Source organism: Eptatretus burgeri, chromosome 2, assembly GCF_056783735.1.
Source record: "Eptatretus burgeri isolate ZD-2024b chromosome 2, Ebu_testis_v1, whole genome shotgun sequence".
NCBI classification, from domain to species: domain Eukaryota; kingdom Metazoa; phylum Chordata; class Myxini; order Myxiniformes; family Myxinidae; genus Eptatretus; species Eptatretus burgeri.
Window position 1 is genome coordinate 70,428,929 of NC_140962.1, and position 22,998 is coordinate 70,451,926.

Sequence of the window (22,998 nt, forward strand, 5' to 3'; positions counted from 1 at the left end):
CACATTCCCTTCACCTGCCGTTGAACGTTAGGCCTGATCAGATAAAAATCGGCCAAAAACCTTCCCTGGCCGACCCCACAAAAAGGTGGGAATAATTGGGGCCATTAAATATATAATTGTGGTGGTTACCTATCGTGGGCAAGCTGTATCATTTTCTGGTGGCACCACTGATACAGTGTCCTCTGTTACCAGTATGCTGGTACTCATTTTTCTGACCTCAGATGGATGACAGGCTGAATCAACCCACCTGGTGTTAATTCAACCGTAATAGGGGCTCTAACTCAATACCTTAAGATCTTAAGGTAAAGGTAGTGGTGATGGTGGTAGTCGGTAATTTTTTTATAGTAGTCCACAAACTTATTGGTTACCCATCGTGCAAATTTGTTTCGCTTATTTCAAAGTTTTTTTGCCCCCCCCCCCCCCAAGGACACAATTTTTCATTGTGCTCTCGTTGGAAGAGAAACAGTACAGTGTGCATGGAAACACTGCTCCTCTTGCAAGATCTCTCAGATTCCCTGGCTTAAAATAGTCCACAGACTGCAAGTTCGTGTATGCTGTTAATTTGGGAGGCAGCTGCTTGCGCTCTACGTGTTTAGTCTGTCGGTGTTTCAGTTGGCAGATCTTGAGTGAGCACTGGGATATAAACTTGTGCATCAAGTCCAGGGGTGATGGATTGGCATCTGTTGTGCCTACCTCTGGTCGGTAGGTACCAACCTGTTGCAGCATGGCTTTATTTGAATCCGTCTCTTGTATCGAAAGTTTGAAATGAACTTTGTTGCTGTTTTACTGATAAGCTTAAAACATGATTGTTTTGTTGTCGTTTTTGTGTGGAATGTTATTGTATGTCTTACATAACTGTTGAACAAAACTGGAACGGTAACAACTGCATTTTGTTCTGCAGCAAAAGTTATCGCAATTCTTCTCCTCACCTTTCCCACAGGCTTTTGTCTCTCTCTGGTGATCCCGAACACCTCAACACAGCAGAACTTTTATCTACCCACGGGAATTCTCTTCCAATACCTTCTCAAACGAAATTACTTTGCGGGGTATTTCCCAGTCCATGGAGGTACCAAATGCGAGGCCATTGTGAATAACGATTGCTCCTCTGTATTTGCACGAAAACAAAATGTTTTGTGAGTGGGGTTGATTGGAAAGAAAAACAATTCATTGTTTTACCATAACATGTCAACGATCATGTGGATTTAACACCAAGATGAGTTAGTTGTATAAGTTTCCATTTATAAGATTATCCACAAAACATTTAAACAAATTTCAAGGCATAAGACAGTACATATGTGCATTCACACCCGAATGTCTTTTTACTTAATTTAATACACCAACAATTGGCTTGGTGGTTGAGTGAGTAAAGTTCTGTGGCTTTGTTCTCACTGGTGTGGCTTCGGTTACCCCAGCTGCCCAGAAGTTTACACACTCAGAAACATTATGGTGCCCTGTTCAGGATTGGTTCCGAGCCAAAGAAAGATTTGCAAATTGTCCTGACCTACCAATTCTGTGTTAAGAGTACCGTATGATACTGACCTCGAAAATAAATGACGTGCATATGTCGTCTTCATTCCAAATCTCTTTGACAAGTTTGAACAACATCGGTAAACGCATGTCCGAGAAATAGTTGAGGACATGTTCAATACCGGGTTTTTTTTTTACAACTGAAATTCCTGCAAGTCGGCCATGTTGGATCTGATGTCGAAAAAAAATGACATACATATGTAAGCCATTGTTCATTGTCCGTGTGCCAAGTTTGAACAACATTGGTAGATGCATGTCCGAGAAATGGTTGAGGACGTGTTCAACATTTGGGTTTTTTACAACTAAAATGGTTGCCAGTCGACCATCTTGGATCTGATGTCGAAGAAAAATGACGAGCAAATGTAAGCCATCATTGGTTATCTGTGTGCCAAGTTTGAATGAGATCAGTAGATGCACGTTTGAGAAATGGTTGAGGAATTGTTCGATACTAGGTTTTTTATTTAACAACAAAAATGGCCGCCAGTCGGCCATCTTTGATCGCATCGTGAAACAATACGATATGCTTATGTACACCATCATTTGTTGTTTCCTGCAAAGTATGAATAAATTTGGTCCATACATGTCCGAGATATGGTTGCGGACACATGCACGCGCGCACGCACGCACGTACACACACACACATGCACGCAAGGACACGAAAATCAAGACCAAATCCATAAGCCCCTGTTTCGGACAAAGTCCAACAGGCGCTAATAACCAGATGTACATACATGAAGCAAAAACATGTGTACAGGCCCGTAGCCAGGGCTCAGTATTAAGGGGGGCATATGAACTGGATGGGGGGGCACAATTATTGTATTTTATATTTTTGATAACCCTGTATACTATTGTATTCATGCAGCATTGACACATCTATACTGAGGTTGCCGTCGCATACTAACCAAATTGATCTCAGCTAGATTTAATATGTTCCGATGTTTTTGGCCTAAAATTATTCGAATGCAGGAGAGCCGCAACAAACTGGCACATTCACAATGCAGATATTCAATGATTAGACAATTGGCACCAATTCAGGTGCACTTATACAAGGTGTTGTGAAGAATTGGCATGAGAAAATTAATATACCAGAGATACAATGACTAAACGGGGGAGGTTGGGACCACAATCAGTACACTTTGAAATAAGATACAGGAGGCTATGACCTGCGATCATCACGTTAAACTATCAACATCAAATACGACCAGCCTGAATATACCACAAGGTCCGCATTTAAAGCAGTCAATTACACAGAGGTAAGGTTATGCACAAAGCACTAGATATGGAATATGCAAAGCACCAAACATAACATTTAACTTAAACATCAGAAGTACAAAGCAGCCGACCATGGCGGGTGCTGATCAAAACCACACTGCAACCACAACCACACACGCATCACCAGCAGTCACCCACACAATCTGAACTCCTCGTATAGTTTTTATACCACTGTACTCGCTGTCAGAAGAGCTGCAGGCGACGCGTCTCGGTGTGGAATCTTCTGAGGACCTTCTCCTTACATTCATTCAGGCATTTACGTGTGAGGTCTCTCTCGAAGGCCAGCTGTTCCAGTTGTGCCTTGCGTGCATGGCGCATGGACCGTCGATGGTCAGTGAAGACATTCCTCAATGTTGAGAATGAGTTTTCACACATGGCAGTGGACGCACCAAATGTTAGTCCAAGTCTCATAGCAGTCACGACACTTGGCTTCCAGCGTTTTGTGGTATGTTGAGAGGAGTTTTTGTGTTGTCCATCTCTCGTTTGGCTGCTTTTCTGTCTGTGAGCGAATAAACTGCTTTGCAACCACACACTCCGTTTCACTGATGGTTGACTTTGTTAATGTCATGATGGGCTGGAGCAAGTGGGGATCCAAAAACGTGCCATTTTCAGGATTCAAGGCAGCGAGTGAACGGGCGAGTTGTGTGTTGCGCTTACTGAAGCGCTGAGTGATCTCGCCAAGCACAGTGTCAATTGCGCTGTCAAAAACCCTCTGCAGTTCCGTCTTGTCATTCTCGTTGTTTTGTCCTGTAGTCTCCAAAACTACAAACGGTTTTAAGTTCTTATGCATTGTGCGTCTCCGTTTTGGTGGTGCAGGTGTAGAAGTGTGAGCATCGTTGGCCTTGTTCCACAGATCAGTGAACTCATCCACAGAGCAGAGTTTCTTCACGCACTCTGTAGCACTCGCCACCAGTTCCAACCCCGTTAGCAAGTCCATGTCCTCTGCCTGCAAGAGTCTGTTAGGGCCATCTAACAACATCAGCAGTTTTTGTACAAAGATAGCAATGAACATGAAGGCAGGCCCAGAGACTTCCCGCAAAAGCCCAATAGCCTCCATCCTCATCTCTGCACCGTCGGCGCGCTCTGCATCAATCTCCGACAGTTAGGATGTGATATCCTTTAAAATCCTATGATCACAGACACGGTGGCTAAATGTTCTGTCCAACTTTGATCAAGAAGTCGTTTTAACCGCTCACCTTTATACTGTGCAACAACAGTGGGCTTTCTGAAGAAGTTGTACAGGCAACAACTAACCTCGAGGAAATCAGTGACAGTTTTCTCTGCTGCCAGGGCATGGACAACTACCAGATGGAGTTGGTGATTTAAGCAGTGCACATTGGGGATTTCTCTTTCCAATATCTCTTGCAACAACTTTTGCACCCCACCGTGCTTCCCAGCCATTACCGAAGCCCCGTCGTACACCTGACTTAATATTTTTGATGTGTCAAGTCCTGTTTTTATCAGCTCTGCAATTATTAGGCCTGTCAATGTTTTTGCATCTCCAGCGTCGGCTGTAGCTATTGTGAGTAGACGCTCTGTTGCTTCATTTCATGTGGATACAAAGCGAATGATGATTGATATGTTCTCACATTCAGTGGGGTCCCTCGTCCCATCCACCTTGATGGTAAACCACGATGTGCCTACTCCTTCCACGATGGCATCCGTCACAACATTACTCAATGTGCAGATCAGTTCATTCTACATTTCCGGACTAGTATAGCTTGCGTTTTGTGGGATATGCTTTATTATTTCGGCTAGCTCGGTGTCTTTTTTGAGTGTGTAGTTTAAAAGCGAGAGGAAGAGCCCACTGTGCCCGTCTGACATATCTTCAAAATTATCAAGGCTCCCTCTAAAAGGTATCTGATTTTCGGTGAGAAATCCCACAACATCTATAAGAGCAGACACATAGTACCGGTTTCTATTTAGCTGGTCAGCATTGAGGAGTGCGGAAATCTCCTCACCACAATTGATGCGCCTCTCATTATCCTTCCACCTCAAAACACAAGTTAAATGTTCCTTTGAAGTTGCGTGTTTGTGAAACCCCGTCTTTCTCAACGGCATGTTTCCAATTCCAGTCGCCTCGCACTGTGAAAGTAGAGTCCATTGGGCCGCATGCGGTGTTGAACTTCCTACATGGATAGCAGAATGCTGCATCTGTCTGCACACTGTATTCCAGCCATTCATTAGTCTGGTTCCATGAGGACACAAACGAGTGACTCTTGTTCTCAAACAGATGGCCAGGGTACCGCTGTACAACAACTTGATTCAGTCTCTCACTTCAAAGATCATCGGGAAGCGGCTTGACAGTCACACCCGGTCCCAAGGCCGCCGCCGAGCCTGGAAACTCGGCTGTCTGTACTGGGGCTCCAGCCGCAGGGCTGACGTTGCTGGCTTGGCCAGGTTGGCCAGCTTCTGTCGGTATTTCATCGACATGATCGTCTTTTCCTCCTCGTCCTCCAACTCCTCCCACAACATGTCTTTCATCATCTTCTTCATTTTCGTCGCTTGCATTTTTTCCTTTTCTGAGCCATTTTCGTATTTCCATCATCCCCGTCTTTTTCTCCTGCTGCGAGCTCGTGCTCTGTGATTCGTCCCTCGCGACTCGCGACATTTGACGGTTGACGGTTTTATATATTAAATGATCGATGCACCAAAAACAGGTTTTATCTGCATAATTTCAAATGTAAGCACGATTGCAAACACACATTTTAAATTTTTATTATAAAATTACTTTTGTAAGATGGAGGGTTGACGCGTTGTGAAGGTCACGTGGTGTACGTGCACTTCATCTTTCATTATGTAAATTTATGTCTTTTCCTTAATCATATTATGACTATATTACATTTATACCTAACTTACAACCAATCAGGTAACCTGCTCAATAGGGTCTCCATATGGATTACGCTGATTGGCTATTCCTTAAAACTAAATGATCCACGATATATATATATATATATATATATATATATATATATATATATATATATATATATATATATATATATATATATATATATATATATATATATATATATATATATATATATATATATAACCACCCACAACATCGACATTCGACACGAGGTCTTGGCTGCTGGCGTTAGTGCTTGTGTTATCTTTTATCTTGTGGTCTTGGACTGTATTGTCTTGCCAATTGCTTTTGGAGATGCGCTGGGAAGCGCACACTTATCCCTTGACTGTTATTCAAAGAAGGATATCATTAAAGAACAGTTTATCCAAGAAGGCCTCATTATTCACCACACTGAACATCTGGAATAAGGGTTTTAGTTCACACAGGTGAACTCTTAAACAGCTGCTGAACAACAGCTCTTAAACAGTAGCCAATCACACTGAAAGTTCACAGTGGACGCTCATCCTTAAACACTAAGTTGTTCACAGGGTGCAATAGGGCAGAAATGGGTGGCGTACAAGTGGGGGGGGGGCACCAGATGCGCCATGGGGGGGAATTGCACCCAAATGCCCCCCCATAGCGACGAGCCTGCATGTGTACGGCTTGTGTGCACAGATAATACATCGTGGTTATATACCTGGGATCATTCCAATTGCATTGGGCCATGAACTAACATTCAGGACTAAGGCCTGAGGCCTGCCGATCTGTACTGCTCCATGAAATGGCAGCGCATGTTTTTATTGGGATGGAGTCAGGCCAGCTGTCCAGCCAATGGGTGTAAAGCAGTGGGGTCGAATCTGGGCAGCTAAACATTGACCATGTGCAATATGTGATGTTTTCTTAGTTTAAAAAGAGCATAACTCTGTGAAAAATTGATGAAACGCCCTGAAATTCGGAGTTGTTCTGTAACTTATCACAGTAAAGCCATGTACCAAGTGTGAGTTGAATATGTTAAACGGTATGGGAAAAAAGAGTCAGAAAAACCACAGGTGGGATGAACAGACGGAGAGCAAACCAATAGTCTCCTCCGGTGAAACTGATAGGGGACTAATAAATGGAGACTTAGAAGGAGGAGCCCCCTGACAAGCTTATCTATTCACCTATTACTGCATTTTGGGGGCAATTTGCATGTTTGTAGATATTTACGAATTAGGGTGAAAAGTAGAAGAAGCAATTTATTGTTTGAAAATGCACATTTCAATAATTTTATGAGTATTCAGTTTGGTCGAAAAACACCATCTCTTATCTCCGAGTGACCTGCTTCCAAAATTAAATCAAACCTTTCCGGATTCGTCTTTGTTGCCGTCAATTGTTGTCGACTCTGTGTTTGTTTTGTTTCGTTTTCATCGTGTGTTCTCATCACCATGCCTTTGCTTGGTTATTACTTGCAAAATCGAAGATTTTTCAAGTATATTGGTTGGTCTTTTTTGTTATTCTGTCTGTCTGTCTGTCTGTCTTTGTTTGTCTGTCTTTGTTTGTTTGTCTGTCTGTTTGTCTGTTTATCGCTTGAAGGTCACAATTTCAAACTGATCTTCACGAAACTTCACCACATGGTAGAGTTTGTCATAAGGAAGAAGCCGATTGTTTTTGAGGTCAAAAGGTCAACACAGGCTCAAGGTCAACAACTAAGGTGGTATTTATAAAAATCCTCAATTTTCATCCGATTGACTTGAAATTTGAAGAGGATTTATATTCCAGGTCACTGAATTCAACCACCAATTATTTTGGAGGTCCACATCGGCCAAAAAGTCCACATCGGCCAAATTTCTAAAATTGTCAATTTTCATCGGATTGACTTGAAATTTGAAGAGGAGATGCATGTTTGGTCATTGAATTCAACCACCAATTATTTTTTTTAGGTCAAATTTGTTTTATGGATTTTGCAAGTATCGTGCTGTGCACGACGTCTTCTTCTTGTTTTGATCTTGTGCATCTGCCTCAGCTCAGAGTTTGGACTCATGTGTTCTTTCTTAAAAGGACTACTTTCTCAGCCATTCACTCCTTGCTAAAACTTTTTCCTTATCCCCTTTCATTTGACTCATGTATTTTTTCTTCTTACCTCAAAACCTTTCTGTTGATCTCACTCTTTAACTCAATCATATGTCCCAAACCATTTATTTCCTCATCTCCCATTTTCTTCCTCCGCTGTCTTTTAGTCTATTTTGAAATCCTTTAAATGTCCCTTTCCCAAAGTGTTTCCTCTTCTTCCCTCTTCTGTTTCATTCTTGAAGACGTTGAAAACCCGTGCCACATTTCCCATGATGTTCATACAGTGCTGTCCTTCTCCTTGCCTTACCACCACTCAAATCGTGAAATATAACTGAATCTTTCTGCCCTTAAAATCCTCAAACCAAATTCGATTTTTACATTGAGTGTGGCATTATGATGTTTAACCACTCATGCCAGTTCCCTCCCCCCTCACTGAGATAATCTCCTTCATGCCCCACCCCTCCCATATCCCCCCTTTCCCATCCCCTCTCATCTTCCGTCTTCCCCCTCATGCCGACCATCTTCCCTGTTGTTCTGCCCACTCCCAACTCCCCCTTTAACCCACCCCCTCTCAACTTCTCCTTTGCCCACCCACTATCAGGTTCTGCATCACCCAGCCCACTCTCAGCTTCCATCTCATCCCCCTTGCCCTGCCCACTCTGAGATTCCTCCTTGCCCTACCCTAAGTCCCTCGACCCTCATCCCCACATTCCCCCACCCACTCTCCACATTCATCCACTTGCTCTCCACATTCTTGCACCCTGCTAACAGTGCCTCCTCCCCTGTCCCTAACTGTGTGGACCTCCAAAATCCGAAGTTTCTGCTTCAGCCTGACAGATCTCTTAATGCAGGCCACTGCTGATAAACTACTGTACGTTATCTGTTGAACGGAATCCTTCCTTCCACAGTATGTCCCTGATTATCCCCTCCCATCTCTGTTTGACTATTGTCTGGTCCTCTGGTTTGAAAGACCTGAAACACTTTCCAGTGGTAGAGTTGCATCAAGAACTCCATTTCTCACTGTCTCGTGTATTGCTCTTACCCCTCCAAACTCCCCAAGTACCTTTATCTGTGTCTTTCCCTGCACTCCCAGCACTTCCTTGTCTGTGCACTGTACCATTCTCCGAATGGTGATGACTCTATTTACATCTCTCTCTACTATCATAAACCAACTTTTAACCACCCATCCCAACTCTCTCTTCTTCATATGTGGTGAATTGTCACCATGCCAAATGGTTGGGTGTTGGTACCTCTCTCACCAGTCACAGTATTGCAAAAAAGGACTTCTGTGACTCCATTGGCCTGGCTCAATCTGTGATCTTTCCAACCCTGATTTTTACCAATCGCAAATCCTCCCTTCTGGATGTGGTAATGACCACATACAACTCTGCTCGTGAGAAGGTCAAACACCTTAATTCTGTGTTTGCTTCCAAATCTCGTGTCTCCATTCCCTTGTTCCCTGTATCCACCATTTCCAGTCAAACTAAACTGCTCCAGGATAGTCTTTCTCATCTGAGAAGGTTGAGAAGTTTATGGCAACCCTCGACTGTCATTCTGCAACTGGCTCAGATGACAGCACATGTTTTAAAAACCTGCTTGCATATCTTCTTTCTGCTCTGTTCACTCCATCATTTGCCCTCGGTCATCTTCCATCTGCTTAGAAGTCAGCCAACATCACTATATTGCACAAACATGGTGCAAAAATGATCCTCTTCACTACTGACATATGAGCTTAATTCCAAACATCAGCAAGGTCATATGCCTGGTGTTGGCTTCATGGTTAGGGTGGCGGGCTTTGGATCCAAGGGTCCTGTTCAAATCCCACTCAGCTGTTGAATTAATATCAGGGGGGGTTAACTCGGCCTGTCATCCTTCCGAGGTTGGCAAAATGAGTGCCAGCATGCTGGTATGCTGTCGGAGTGGCGACCCGTCCAGGATTGTGCCCAATAGCCAAGGAGACTGCTTAAGCAGCACCAACGCTCTGTACAGATGATGGTCCCAATCTCCTCCTCCTCCTAGGTCATGGAATCCATCATTACCATGGACATAAAATCCCTTTTCTCCACCGGCCTGATTTTGGGCCATCAGTTCAGATCCAGATCAAATCACTATACCGTGGACATGCTGCTTATGCTCTCCCAACAATGCATGAAGGTCCTTAATCTCAGACATGAGATCAGGATCGTCTCTCTGGACATGCCTTTAGCATTTGACACAATCTGGCACTCCACCTTGCCCTCCAAACTCTGTCTATGGCATCAAACCCACCCCTTTCATAGCTGACCAACTTTCTCCTTTATTGTAGTCAACACATGGCTCTCAACTGGATCCTCTCATCTTCTCTCCCTGTCAAGGCTAGAGTGCCCCAACGAAGTGTCATGGGTCCAGTCCTGTTCCATATCTTCATCAACGATCTTTCTCACTCTGGAAAATCATCTTTATCTGTCTGATGATGACTCCACCCTCTGCTGTAGCATCCTTCATCCCTCAGATAGGCAGGCAGCAATCTCTTCCCTCTCTTCAGACCTTCATAAAATCTGAGCTGGTCCAACACTTGGACTATTAAACCCTGACAAATCTCATACTCACACTGACTCTGGAAGGATCATCTGGCAAACCCTCCAATCTGCTTCCTTAATAAACCTCCTGAAGAAGTTCAGCTCATCCATTCTGTATTCTAGCTCATCCACAAACCTTGACTCTGTATACAAAAAAAAATGTATCGAAGCAGACTCTTTCTCTCCATCGATCTCTCCCACTATCTCTCCCTGTCTCTCCCTCTCCCTCTCTTCCCTTCTCACCCTCCTTCCCAGTGGTACTCCACACAAAGGGGCAGGTTTACTGCTGCCAAAGCAGTCCCACAACAATGATTACATCAGGTCGTTTACCTTGGTCTTCTCTGTGGTAGTCAGAGTATGAATTTGGAATTTTGCCAGGGTGCTGCTGGAAATTAACTGACTCCTTGCAAAGGCACCGTGAAGTCCATAACGTCCACCAGATAATGGTAATGTAAGGGACAACTAGCTTATCATCCATCCGAGGGACGATGCACATTGTGACGAAATACCCTTCCTGTGGATTCAACAGTTTGTAGTCGGGCCAAGAATCAAACCCAAGATAATTGCCCCATGCCTGCAAAGCAAAAATCAGTGTTGAGCAGTTGGTTCATGCTCATCTGTCATGATGGAAGAATAACTTCTTTCAATTGAATGTTATATTTTTCAACACAAATCAGAACATGAATCGGAAAACAAACCTGCCATTTTACCGCACCGTGTCTCTGAATTTGTCCAAATCACACATGTGCAGAGAGGAGTGAAATCATTTTTATTCTCTGTCTGCCCGTCTGGCAGTTAAACAAAATTTAAAATCATTCCAAACAGGAAACTTCCTGTTTTTATGGACATTAAAATGGACACAAACAACAAGCACGAAGAACGAATGTAATGTGTTCGATGGGGCGGTGTTAAGGACATCCGGAAGCGGCAGTAAAATGGTGGGAAATTCCAGAATTAATTAATTTATACGACTTTTACACTCTTTATTTGATTTAAATCTACATTATAAAGCAGGAGTGCCTGTTTGTCTGTCTGTCCCAGAGCTACTCCCTCAGTTTTGGGGTGATCCCTGCCAAACCTTCTGTGGAATCTCTTGGAGTCCCAGCTTGTGTCTTTAGGTGTGTGGGAGGTTTCACAAATTCCTCAACACTCAATAATACCTCAATACAATACAACATTGTATTTTGTTATATTAATGGCATAGTATTAATTTTTGATTGGATCGATGCTCTTTGGAATGACAATATAGAGAGATTGAGTTTGAAGGAGAATCAGGAAATGATGTGAGGGTTTCCACGGGTGACATTCGTGGATTTGGCATTTGTAGTTTCGCCATTGACATCATTGAAATATTACCGACCTTACTTATGTTGGTGTTAGCTGCAGTAAATTTTTTGCCCAAGTGTTTCACGAACCGGCTGTTCATGCCTGACATTCAACTGAAGGTGCAACAGGAATGTGGAAGTTATTGGTTCATGGTTTGGCATTCGCTGTTTCCACAGTGTCCGCTTGCATTTGGGCTACCTTCCGTGCATAGCATGGGTACCTCGCCAGTTGAAGTATAACTTTGAACGCTACATAAGAAATGCGCTCTATAGACTCTCGAGTTGATTCATCATCAGTTCTTTCATAAAAACCAGTAAATCTGACAAAATATTGAATTGAATGTTTTGAATCCCCTCGTGCATGGTGTTGATATCCAGTAGACTCAGGTCTACCTGAGTTACATATGTGAAGCGAGTGACTCCAAAATGAGATATCTTCATTGTGTTGTTGGGCATTATGGATATCGGACAACGTGTTTTGAAGCAAAGCCTGTTTTACTGTGTGATTTACTACTTGGCTTGTATCGCATTTTGAAGAGAAATATTTTGCTTGCATACATGGAGTGCCAACAAACTGCTGGTAACTTGTAAAATTTAATTCTTTGTATCTTCTTGTTCATTACAGATGAACCGGTTACCTTTATTGTCAACCAAATAGACCACCCCGACCTGCCTGGCTGGTTACGCTTCATACAAATGTCTGAGTTTGATGATGGGATTCTCTACGGAATGCCAAACTCAGAACACATCGGGAAGACCACCATCGAGGCAGGAGGAGCTGCATGACAATTTGACACTGTAACATTGAGTAAAGTGCTGTCACTGGGTTGTGGATTTGTAACAACGTAACACATAAGTGAGGAAGGTTTGAAGGATCTCTTTTATTATCAACTAATTAATTTACGATTTATTAACTCACTATTCCTCTAATTTCCTTTCCTCAAGTGATTTCTAATGAGTGTGGCAACCTTGATTTATTTGAAGCACCATGGACCCAATCACAATAACTGGCTGCTATTTTGATTTTCAGATTCTCAAAGTTAATTGCTTTTCTTCCTCATGGATTGATACTTTCAGTATCCATTGACCAGAAGAGCACTTCTCTTTTGTCGTTATGCCTGGGCACACATTTATGGCATGACAATGCAACTCGTAAAAGCAACCCTGCAAACCATTGTCTGCTTCAAACCCAATGATTGCTGGTCTGATGGGTTGTTGTTCTTGTATAACCTGTTGTTAAAAATTTCTACACCGTAAGGATTTATGACAGCAACATCAACAACATGATAACTTGCGGACTATGTCTTTGGCATGTCCGGAAAAGTTATAGTCACGACATCATGCTGAAGCCTTTAAAAATCACACTGCATTCATTTGTTTGGCCTATTGTTCTATGAACTTTATACTATTCTGCTATCACACCCATAAGAAAACGTGTATCTGCATGATGAATTCCACACGGTTGAAAGTAAAGAATGTGGTAATAATGTCTCGAAGCAACAAAGTTTTGCTTTTCTGAAAACTGAATTGACTTTATTCTGATAAGACAACATGTGGATTTCACAACTATTCTTTATATACTGTATCAGTAGAAATGGAATGAAAAATAAAATATTAATAAATAAAGTAAAAGCTCCCATCCGAGATGATTTTCAAAAGGTAAACTCCATGCCTCGTTGCTTGTGAGGTGGCATGTGGCTCACCGACACACCCTCATAATTAATGTGGTTTTTTTTGCAATGTAAAAAAAAACAAAGCAGGAAGTCTTGAAACTGATCAGATTTCAAATGACTGTATCTTCTATGTTAATAATTACAAAAATGATGATAAATCAGGATCTGATTTCCTGCTGTGTACACAGGTACTGGCTTGTAACCGACGTACCTACGACATCGTGAATCAAGTACTTGTGCTTAATGTGGCGTCTCCGCAAGGTCATGGTATGAATTTACTTTTCTCAACTGCAATGATGATTCACTTTGTAAAAGCTGATTTGTGATATCCTCACTATAATTCATGGACCTATGTGTGTGTGTTTGTCGCGCGACTCCTCCTCCAGTTCTGGTTGATAACATCCTGACTTGCTACATTGGATAAGCATGACCCCAATTAATGTGTAAGGATGTTTTTATCTTTGCTGGTGGTTTTGGGTGGAGGGGGGTGGTGTAAGGAGGAAGGATGAAATTTCTCTATGTAAGTGTGCATCGTGTAGCGCCACCTTGAGGTGAGGGAGGGTAAAACAAGTCTCCACCATTTGCAGTACAGTATTCATGTCCCAACGTTTTCCAGTACAATAAGGTGTTTTGAATTATAAGCAGTAGGTATGTTTTTGCTTCGTGCACGTAACCTGAGATATATATATTTTTGGGGAGCGATTGAGGCAGCTTTCAATTGCCTATACACTGCCCAAATAAAGGTATATGTCAGAAGAACGTGTCGCATGCTTGCAACAACATCGCCCCTAGGACTGGTACTCTGCTAGTATGAAATAATATGATGTTGCTGGCATTATTTGTGATTTTCTTTTTACTCCAGGAAATGACGTTTATAAAATTGGCAATGATGAAAAAGGACCTTCATTTTTCAGGGAATGGTGTCCAAATTTGCATTTTTTGAATCAACTTAGTGTAATACCATCAAGATTTTCCAACACGCAGTAAAGGGAGCAGGCATGTATGATGTACGTATGGCCCAACTTGAGGAAATAGAGAAAATAACATTGATACATCGGAAATGAGGGTCAGTTAATAATTTCTGCATTTTATGCATGTGATAAATACATGGGTCCTACAATGTGCACAACCGTAGGATCATATGTTGGCACAGATGACATTATCAATACCTCAAGTATCTGTTCGGAATGCAAATATACAACTGAAAGTGTTGAACTACAGACAGAACAAGGATATGCTGTCGACTAGCGGACACTTTCTTTGCCCACCTTCGGTGGGCAATGTGCTGCGGCACAGCCTGGCAATGCACTTTGTAATTTTTGTCAATTTTGAAAAAATTTATTGATCGCAACATATCATAAGATAAAAAATGATTATTTACAATAGTGGCTAACACTAAAGGTGGGGCTATTTCCACTACATGTCAATTTTAGAGTTTTGATATCAATACCCAACTTTCAAAACGACGTATGAATGCTAAATGAGGCCTTTTGCGCTTTAAATTATTGCAGGTCAGGACAGATTAGATCTGTGACCTGCTACAGGTACCGTGTAAATCTGTACTAACCTGTTCCATGGTCGGGTTGTCAGCAACTAAACCGTCTCCCCCACCAAGTTTCTTGGTGAGGAGGGTGTATGATATGGCCATCCAGCAGGATTAAAACAAAACCTGCCAAAGGGCGGAGGAGCTCCTTGTGAGTCAACGGCCATCCATATCTAGTGCCCAACTGTGTCTGCGGACGTCCTCCTGCAGTTGGGTTACTTTTTTTAGGAGGTTGGTGGCAGGATTTGCACTCCGGCCACCATAAAAACCCTTCATTTTGCAAAACATTGTAAAAGCACAAAGAAATCTGAAAACCCACTCCGTGGGAGTACCTTGTGTGCAGCTGTCCTTCGCAGCGCAGCTCACCACATGACGGGATTGGGGCAAAGCCTTCGGGACCCCCAATCTTTGACGGTAGGAGGAAAAGCATGGGGAAACCTTCTTGAGTCAGATTGCAGTGGAGTGTGTCAGTGTGGTGATGAGGTGTCGTCCACCAGACGGCGGTCTACTCGGGTTAAACTGAGGCAGACCCTTCTGGTGGGTGCCTGTAAGGTCCGAGCCCGAAGAGATGATCACCTGTCTCTGCTATTATCTGAGCTCCAGCATTTGGACATCAACATTGCAGCACTCTCTGAGGTTTGGAGACCGGATAGTGGCAAGAACATGGTGGGTGGTTACACCTACTACTGGTCTGGGCACTCTGATGATTACCATACTCAAGGGTTGCTATAGCTATGTCCAATAAGCTGACTCCCATGATAGATAATTGAGATAACACCTGCCATCGAGCGTATTATGAGACTGAGAATTCGTCACTCCTTGGGTGTCATTTCCCTGGTTTCTGTATATGCTCCTACTGAGGCGAGTGATCTCACCGTGAAGGATGCATTCTATTCCACACTCGACTCTGTAGTTGATCAGTGCCCCAGGCGAGATGCTCTTCTAATCTTTGGAGATTTAAATGCATCGACTGTCACTGATAGTGATGGTTATGAGACGTGTGTTATTCCCCATGGGTTTGGAACTGTGAACCAGAATAGCACTAAGTTCCTTGACTTTGCAAGAAGTCATGGAGTTAGGGTGGCTGGTTCATGGTTTCAACGCCCACAGGCTCATCACTGGCATTGGTATTCCAATGCTGGTGGTGTGGCAAAGGAGATTGACCATGTGCTCGTTGATGGGCGCTGGGGGATGTTCCAGAACTGGAGGGTCTACCGGAGTGCTCAGTTCCTCAATACCGACCACAGGCTTATTGCAGTAACTCTGAAGTTGCACCGTAAATCCAGGAGAATGCCACCATCCCAGCCTAAGTTGAATGTTGGCAAGCTCAAGGATGAGAGGGCATCTGAGGATTTTGTGAACAGACCGAGTGTGGCTTCTGGGGATCTGAGTGTTTTGAGGAATCCTCAATAGTTGTGGAGTGACTTCAAAACGACTATCCTTGATGTTGCCGGTGGATGTCTTGGAACTCACCATCAGGCAGAGAAGAACTTTGTGAAGATATTCCCATTCTTCATATCTTGGATCCAAAGACACTGGATCCCATTGACAAGAGTCACAGGGCCAGGCTTAATGGCAGAGCTGAGCTTGAACGCAGCTGAGCTCGAATGGCAGAGAACCAAGCGCAGACGAGAGTTTTGGCAGGGGCTGCTCGCAGACTATGTTGATCTCTGCAAAATGTTCGATTCAGTGAATCAGGATGCCCTCTGGAGGATTCCCGGTCTTCGTGGGACATGCCAATCTGAGTCGTTAAGTCCTTAATCCTTCCAGTCTTGCTTGATGGATGTGAGACTTGGACTATGACCAAGGATCTGAGACAGACTTACTCCTTTGGTACCAGGTCTCTTTTGAAAATCCTTGGCAACGAGCGGTTGCAGAAAGATATTCAGATGAGATTTATTACCTGTGTAGTCCGTTAGTGTCAGCTGTGGGTGCATGGACATGTGGCTCATTTTCCTGACACTGATCCTGCTCACCAGATTCTGCCAGAGAGGGAGCCTCATAAGTGGAGGAGGCCAACGGGCCGACCACATGCCTCATTGTTGCAGCAGGTTAATCGGAATCTCAAGGACATGGGGATCGGCCAGGCATCTTCTTATGCCCTAGGGGATGGCCAGTGCAGTGACATGCTGCTCCGGCGCATGCCCCCATACCTGACCTGGCCTGACCTGTGTGTATTTACACTGATTTAGTTCAATTCACAGGACACTTTTATCCTGCTATTGTTGGCGTGAAATCTGTGATTCAAATAGTCTTTTAAACACAATTTTCAGCATTTAGAGGAAAGAGTGGCAAATTCAAAATGGTGAACCATAATTGTTCTGTTCCTGAATGTAAATGGGACTCACAAGATTATAGGAAATATGAGAAATATCCCGAGATGAGACTGAGAGGTGTTGATTTCCTAACATTTCCTGTTGATAAAATTAGCTAACAGCAGCAGTTGTTAAAACACACATGAGCAAACACTTCTCCTTTCACCAATCGATGCAAAAATCTAATATTACGAGTATTTCTCTTGTGGCCCCAGAACCAAACAAAATTATATTGTTGTGGTTGACCAAATTCGCAAACCACCATTCAGGTCCCTTAGGTGAGATATCTCGGTAAGTATATGTGTAGTTAGGCCCAAACCCGTTGTCTAGAGGGAATAAATGTCATTCATGCGTGCTGCGACTCTTCAGGATAGCCGTTTTTCTTTTACTATCTTTATTTTGGACCAACCGCCATTATTACCACCACCAACCATGTCTCAACAGTCATCACAACATCAACCACCCACCACAACGCCGCTTCACCACAACAGCCACGACCTTTACCGTCACACCTCGCAACCGTCGCATCGCCACCGTTCTTGCGCCGCTTGTGGGTACCGGTACTGGACTCGTGCAGGGCGCGCACCGAACAGCGTGTACAAAACATCACGGACTTTCCGCAGAAAAACGGATCAAAAACGACTCACGCCCACTTTTGTTCCGTCCAATCGGTGAGCGAGGGGCGATTTGGCCCCGCCTCAAGGGCGTTGGAGGGCGGTCGCTATATGCAAATTCATGGATCAAAAAGCATTCACGCCCACTTTTTCTCGGGCCAATGGGGAGCGAGGTGAAAGGTCGAAGGCAGGGGGTCAGAGGCGAAGCCACGGGGCTTATATAAGCGGCTGCGTTCGTCAGAAAGAGGTGTGCGTTGGAAAGAGTGAGTTCGGAGTTCAAGAGAGTCGTCGGTGGAGCTGGAAGGAAGTTGCGCGTTGGAACGAGCTGTGCGTTGGAACGAGTTGTCGGCGGAGCTGTGGAGAGGTGGTGGCGGCGAAGACGGACGAGGGGGTGCTCGCGTCGGTGCCGGGAGCTGAAGGCGGGAGGCCGGCGGCGCGAACTGGTCGAGGTGGAGACGCTCGTCGCGGGACCCGAGACAGGATAAAAATCCTCCTTCCCCCGAGCATCAGCAACCCCCTCCTGTTTCCCCCCGCGCTGAGATAGTGCGACAAAGGGGGCCCCTTTTCCCACCCCCTACCAGACACTGTCCGCGAGGCCCGCAGAGTTGGGGCACCATCGCCACTTCGCGCCTCATCATCAGACGGGTAGGCCCGACCCGGTCTCGGCCCCAGGCCCGCCTCATCCTTGAGGGTGTTCTTTTTCTTGGTTTTGGGTATGTGTTGTCGGCGCCGTCTGTGAAGTAGAATTGTATAAGTGTTGCCGTGTGCTCGGTAGTCGGATAGCTCTGCATTGTGTCTTCGCTTTTACATTTGCTTTTTGTGTAAAATTGCATTGTGTTTCTTTTCCTTTTCCATGTGCTTTTGGTGGAATTGTATATGTGTGCTTTCCGTTCATCGCGAATAAATGTGCTTTATGTTGAACTGTTTTCCCGCTTCGCTTCGTCATTTCTTTCATTGAATCCCCATCTTGCTTCACGTAAAGGGTTGGTCCTGGGCTAAGACGCCCGATAATTAATCGAACCGTCGAGGCCGACGAATAACACCGCTCGGTTATCCCGATAGTACGGAACGGGTCGCTTAAGTGGCCCATGTCCGAAGTCGACCTGCGGCGAGGTGCGATCGCCCGGTCTACCCTCCGTGTGGGTACTTAGGTAGGTCGAATTTGGCGAGCAACCCTATCCCACGCGGGGGCCGATTGTCTCGATCGCGGTGAGACCGAAAGGTCTACCCGTGACTGGTTCCCGGCGTTAGTCCGAGAGGGTCACGACTGGATTGTCCGCCGGTGGGCGACGTGCCGCGATTCGAGTTACGTGGCCGTTCGCACGCCGGCGGGCGCGAATCCGCGACACTGGTGTCAGAAGTGGGATACAAACTCATCGTCCTCCTCGCAGCACTGGTAACAGAGAACGGGAAAACGGGCTCTCCTGTCTCCAATTAAATTCACGGGAATCGGTCCAGGGGTGAGAGAAGCGACCCCCGATTCCCTCCAAATTACGAGCGAGCTAAATTAACCCTTTACGAGAAGCAAGATGGCGTCTCAAGGCGAGCGGGAGCCGGGGGTATTAGAAATGGATGTAGAATGTGTAGGATCCATGGCTCAGGATGAAATCCCCGTGCAGTAAATGTTAATTGTACAGGAAAACGAACTCGCCCAACTGAACCCAGAGGCCGAAATGGGTGCGGCGGCGGCCGCGGTGTATGACACCTCCCCTCCCCCTCTCCACCAAAACCTCCCGACCCCTGCCGAAACGGCTCACTCAAGCGCACCCGACATGGCCCAGCTATGCGCCATGCTGGCGGCAATGACAAACGAAATGAAAGGAATGAACGAAAAGATGGATACAAATACAAATGAAATGAAAAACGAAATGAACAAGCAAATAAACGGAATGGAAGCAAACATGAAGGAGGAAATGAAAAAGCTCCGGGGTGAGACGCAGAACATGGGCCGATGCCTGCAGGCGGGCATGAAGGCCGTTAGCAGGGAGCTTAAAATGGCGACTCCACGTGTAGGAACGAACGAGCTGGAAGGGGGTGCAACGGCTGTCGGGCCCGCGGTGGAGGCGGGTAAGGAAAAAGTAATTCGGGAGACAAGAGACGAGGTGAAAGTAATTGCGAGGGAGAGAAAAGAACAATTAATACGGAAAGCAAGGATGAGGTACGCGGAGATCGTGAAAGAGCAAGGAGTGAAAAACAGGGAAGGACGGGAGCGACTTAAAGAGAAAGCAAGGTTGACCTACATAAAGATAAGGGAAAGACGCCAGAAGGAAGCGGAGACTAATAGACAGAAGGGGACAACAGAAACTTATAAATGTATAGAGACACGGGAGACAAAAAAAATGGAGGAGGGACGACACGATGAAGACGGGGTAAGTGACGCACACACACACACGGAGGTAGTGGAGGACAATGGGGGTGAGCTGGTGGACTGGGTGGAGGCCCGGTGCGAGCACCTGGATGGCCTCCTCCAGGAACGAGGGGAGGGAGTATTCCCCCTTGAGGCGAGTCACGACCAGGTGAGTTCGGTCGTGCTTTGCGAGGTTGAGGGGAGGAGTGCTGCGAACGGGTGCACGCCGAGCTTGGGGGGTATAGAGGCCCCGGAGACCCTTGTGGGGACACGAATCCACAGTGTGGTTGTCCCTGTGTGTGTGGTGCAAGGTGTGAGTGCGTCCCCGTGTGTGGAAGCGACCCCGTGTGTGAGTGGTGTGGTGGCGATGGTGCCGGAGTACGTGCTTCCCAGCACGCCGTGTGTGGATGAGGCACCGTGTGTGAGTGTCGCCGTGTGTATGAGTGAGGCACCGCGGTTGAGTGCCCCCGCGTGTGTGAGTGAGGCACGGTGTGTGGATGAGGCACCGCGGGTGAGTGCCCCCGCATGCGTGAGTGAACGGCCGAATGCAAGGGAGACCGTGTGTGTGAGAGAGCGGTATGTGAGGGAGATGTCGGTTGGCATGCGGGAGCACGCAGCCGCGTCTCCCCGTGTGAATGTAATGGAATGGAGTGTGAGCGTCGTAACACGCAGGTGTGCGTGGGTCGAATGGCGACGACGGCGACATGTGAGGAAAGGAAGCCGAGTCGTGGCTGTCGTTGTTTCGGGGACCGTGCCGGGTTCACCCAGCAGTGAGCACGAGGTTCGTGCTGTGCAACGCACGAGACCACCACGTGCTCGCTTGCGAGAGTGAAGTCCCGGTCCGGAAACGCACGCGGTGGATTTGCCGATCCCGCGGACGGACAAAGTTTAGGCAGGTAAACGGATTTGGACCGGACGGGTTCTCCACGCGATCGTGTGTGTTAAGCTCCAACGGGCAAAGCACATGTGTTCGCGTGGGGAACCCCTCGAGACGTGGGGCTTGTGTTTTTTTATGCGCACGGTGACGTCATGGCTGCACGTGGGGTTGGAATCCGGCAGGAGGGGTATCCCTGCCGGATGGTACCGTCCAAGGAGGGACGAGGAACACGTGCAGCTGCATGACGTCACGGGCAGGTGCGAGCGCGAGTTGCCGCGCTGGTGGTGCGCATGAAAGAAAAAAAAAAAAGCAAGCCTCACTTTCGGGTGCACAGGATTCCTGGGCAAGGGGTGGAAGATCCCCTTACCGGGGCACAGGATGGAAACTAGTTAGGGGGAAGGGTTAGCTTAGCTAGACCGGCTCCATGGGGCAGGGTAAGTCCTCATGGGGCCCGTGGAATGGATTAGGTAGAGGGATTTAGTGAGCTTTAGGTTGGGAAATAAAATGATTTTTTTTGAGTTAGAGGACATGGACAGACTTGTGAATGTGTAGAGGGGACGTAGCTTAGCTACGTAGTGTTAAAAGGAACGTGCTGTAGTTTAAGGGACGACGTGGGAGCACGAGTTAGTTAGGGGATGTAGTTAGAAGGATGGCAGAGATCAGTGGTGAGTGTGTTGAAGAGTTGTTGGTGAGTTATGAGGTGGAGGCATGTGCTTGTTGAGTGAGTGAGGCCAGCGGGTCTGTGTGAGTGGAGCGAATGGGGAATGCATGGTGCGATGAGTGATTGGGGGGAGGAGTGACTCCCGCCCAAGGGATCCCGGGGTCAGTGTAAAGTGAGTTAGGGGGTTAGTTAAATTGAAAAATGGAGGTCGTTTTGTTGTTGGTGGGAAGTAGGCTCGAAACCCGTTTGGAGGGGTGCAGGAGCCCTGTTGACGGGTTGGGAGCGTGGCTGCGAAAGGTGAGTATCGCTGAGTGGGTACCCCGGGCACCAGGCTAGTCGGCCGCGGTAGGCCAAGGGCCCATGGGGGGCCGGGATAGCGTAGTGGGCACGGGTGCGTCTGCTTGGTGCGGAGGCCCGGGGCGCCATTAGCCGCGTGGGCAGTGTTGTGGGCAAGGGTGACCCTCGGAAAGGGGCCTGGGAAGCCAGCCTGCCACGTGTGCGTTTCAGGGGAGGTGCCATGGGGGGAACTCCCTGGTGTTAGGGAGCTGGTAGGCTCGGAGGCAGTGTAGTGCCCGGGGGTGCCATAGCGGGAGAATTGGCAGAGGGTCGTGCCTGCCAAAGGGAGCCACGTGTCCCAGCCATGAGACCGTGTGAGGGCACGGAGAGAAAATTGGGGGGCGAGGCCCGAAATTGTGAGGACACCAACACAGGCGACGGGAATCTGGGTTGTTAGAACCAATAGTTTAAGCGAGAGGCGCTTGTTGAAAGCCCCGGGGTAGTTTAACAGTTAAATGGTTAGGGTAGATTAGGAGATGTACCCCTCCGCACCATCCATCCCCTCGCTGTCGTTGTGGGCCGCTGGACCCACTTTGGTTATAGATCGCCGAACTCTGGGGAGGCCATTCTGAGGCTTCGTTGGGCCTCGGCACAGGACGTTAGCTCTCCCTTGTTCCCCTCCGGGAAGGGAACGTAGGGGTTGGGAGTAGGCTAGGTGACAGGATAGGTTAGCCGAACAAAGACGATAAAGGGGGTTAGGGGACGATTTATAGTGGGGAAGTAAAAATAAAAAAAAAATAAAAAAAATAAGTTGGGGCTAAATTGGGGTTTGACAAATTAAGGGAGTGGGTATGTACAGTGACAGGCAAAGGTGATAGGTTGGGAGGGAGACAGGTAGGTAGGTCCGAGCCCGCCTTCCAAGTGGCCAGCACCACCGCACTCCCTCCACCAACCTCCACGGAACGGCAAAGGCTGGCCAACTTCATCTGCAGCTGCTGTGCTGCAAGGCCTGTGCCGGCTGGATCGTCTGCAGCTGCTGTGCTGCAAGGCCTGTGCCGGCCAGTTCATCTGCTGGCTGTTTTTCTTCAAGGCCTGTGCCGGCCAGTTCAT

At 46.4% G+C, this 22,998-nt stretch overlaps 1 protein-coding gene across 2 annotated transcripts in view; it reads left to right on the top strand.

The window, feature by feature from the left end:
- The first annotated feature begins 543 nt into the window (after positions 1 to 543).
- The window catches only part of LOC147032265 (epsilon-sarcoglycan-like), a 51,975-nt gene continuing 29,520 nt past the window's right edge, over positions 544 to 22,998 (top strand). Inside the window, exons 1-4 of one of the 2 annotated variants that reach the window (XM_085869697.1) lie at positions 544 to 702; positions 941 to 1,066; positions 12,208 to 12,350; positions 13,444 to 13,522. In XM_085869697.1, the coding sequence (XP_085725823.1) occupies positions 669 to 702; positions 941 to 1,066; positions 12,208 to 12,350; positions 13,444 to 13,522 (382 nt within the window). In that variant the 5' untranslated portion in view covers positions 544 to 668. Of the gene's footprint in view, positions 703 to 940; positions 1,134 to 12,207; positions 12,351 to 13,443; positions 13,523 to 22,998 lie in introns of those variants that run through there. The other variant, XM_085869698.1, reaches the window with a different exon arrangement.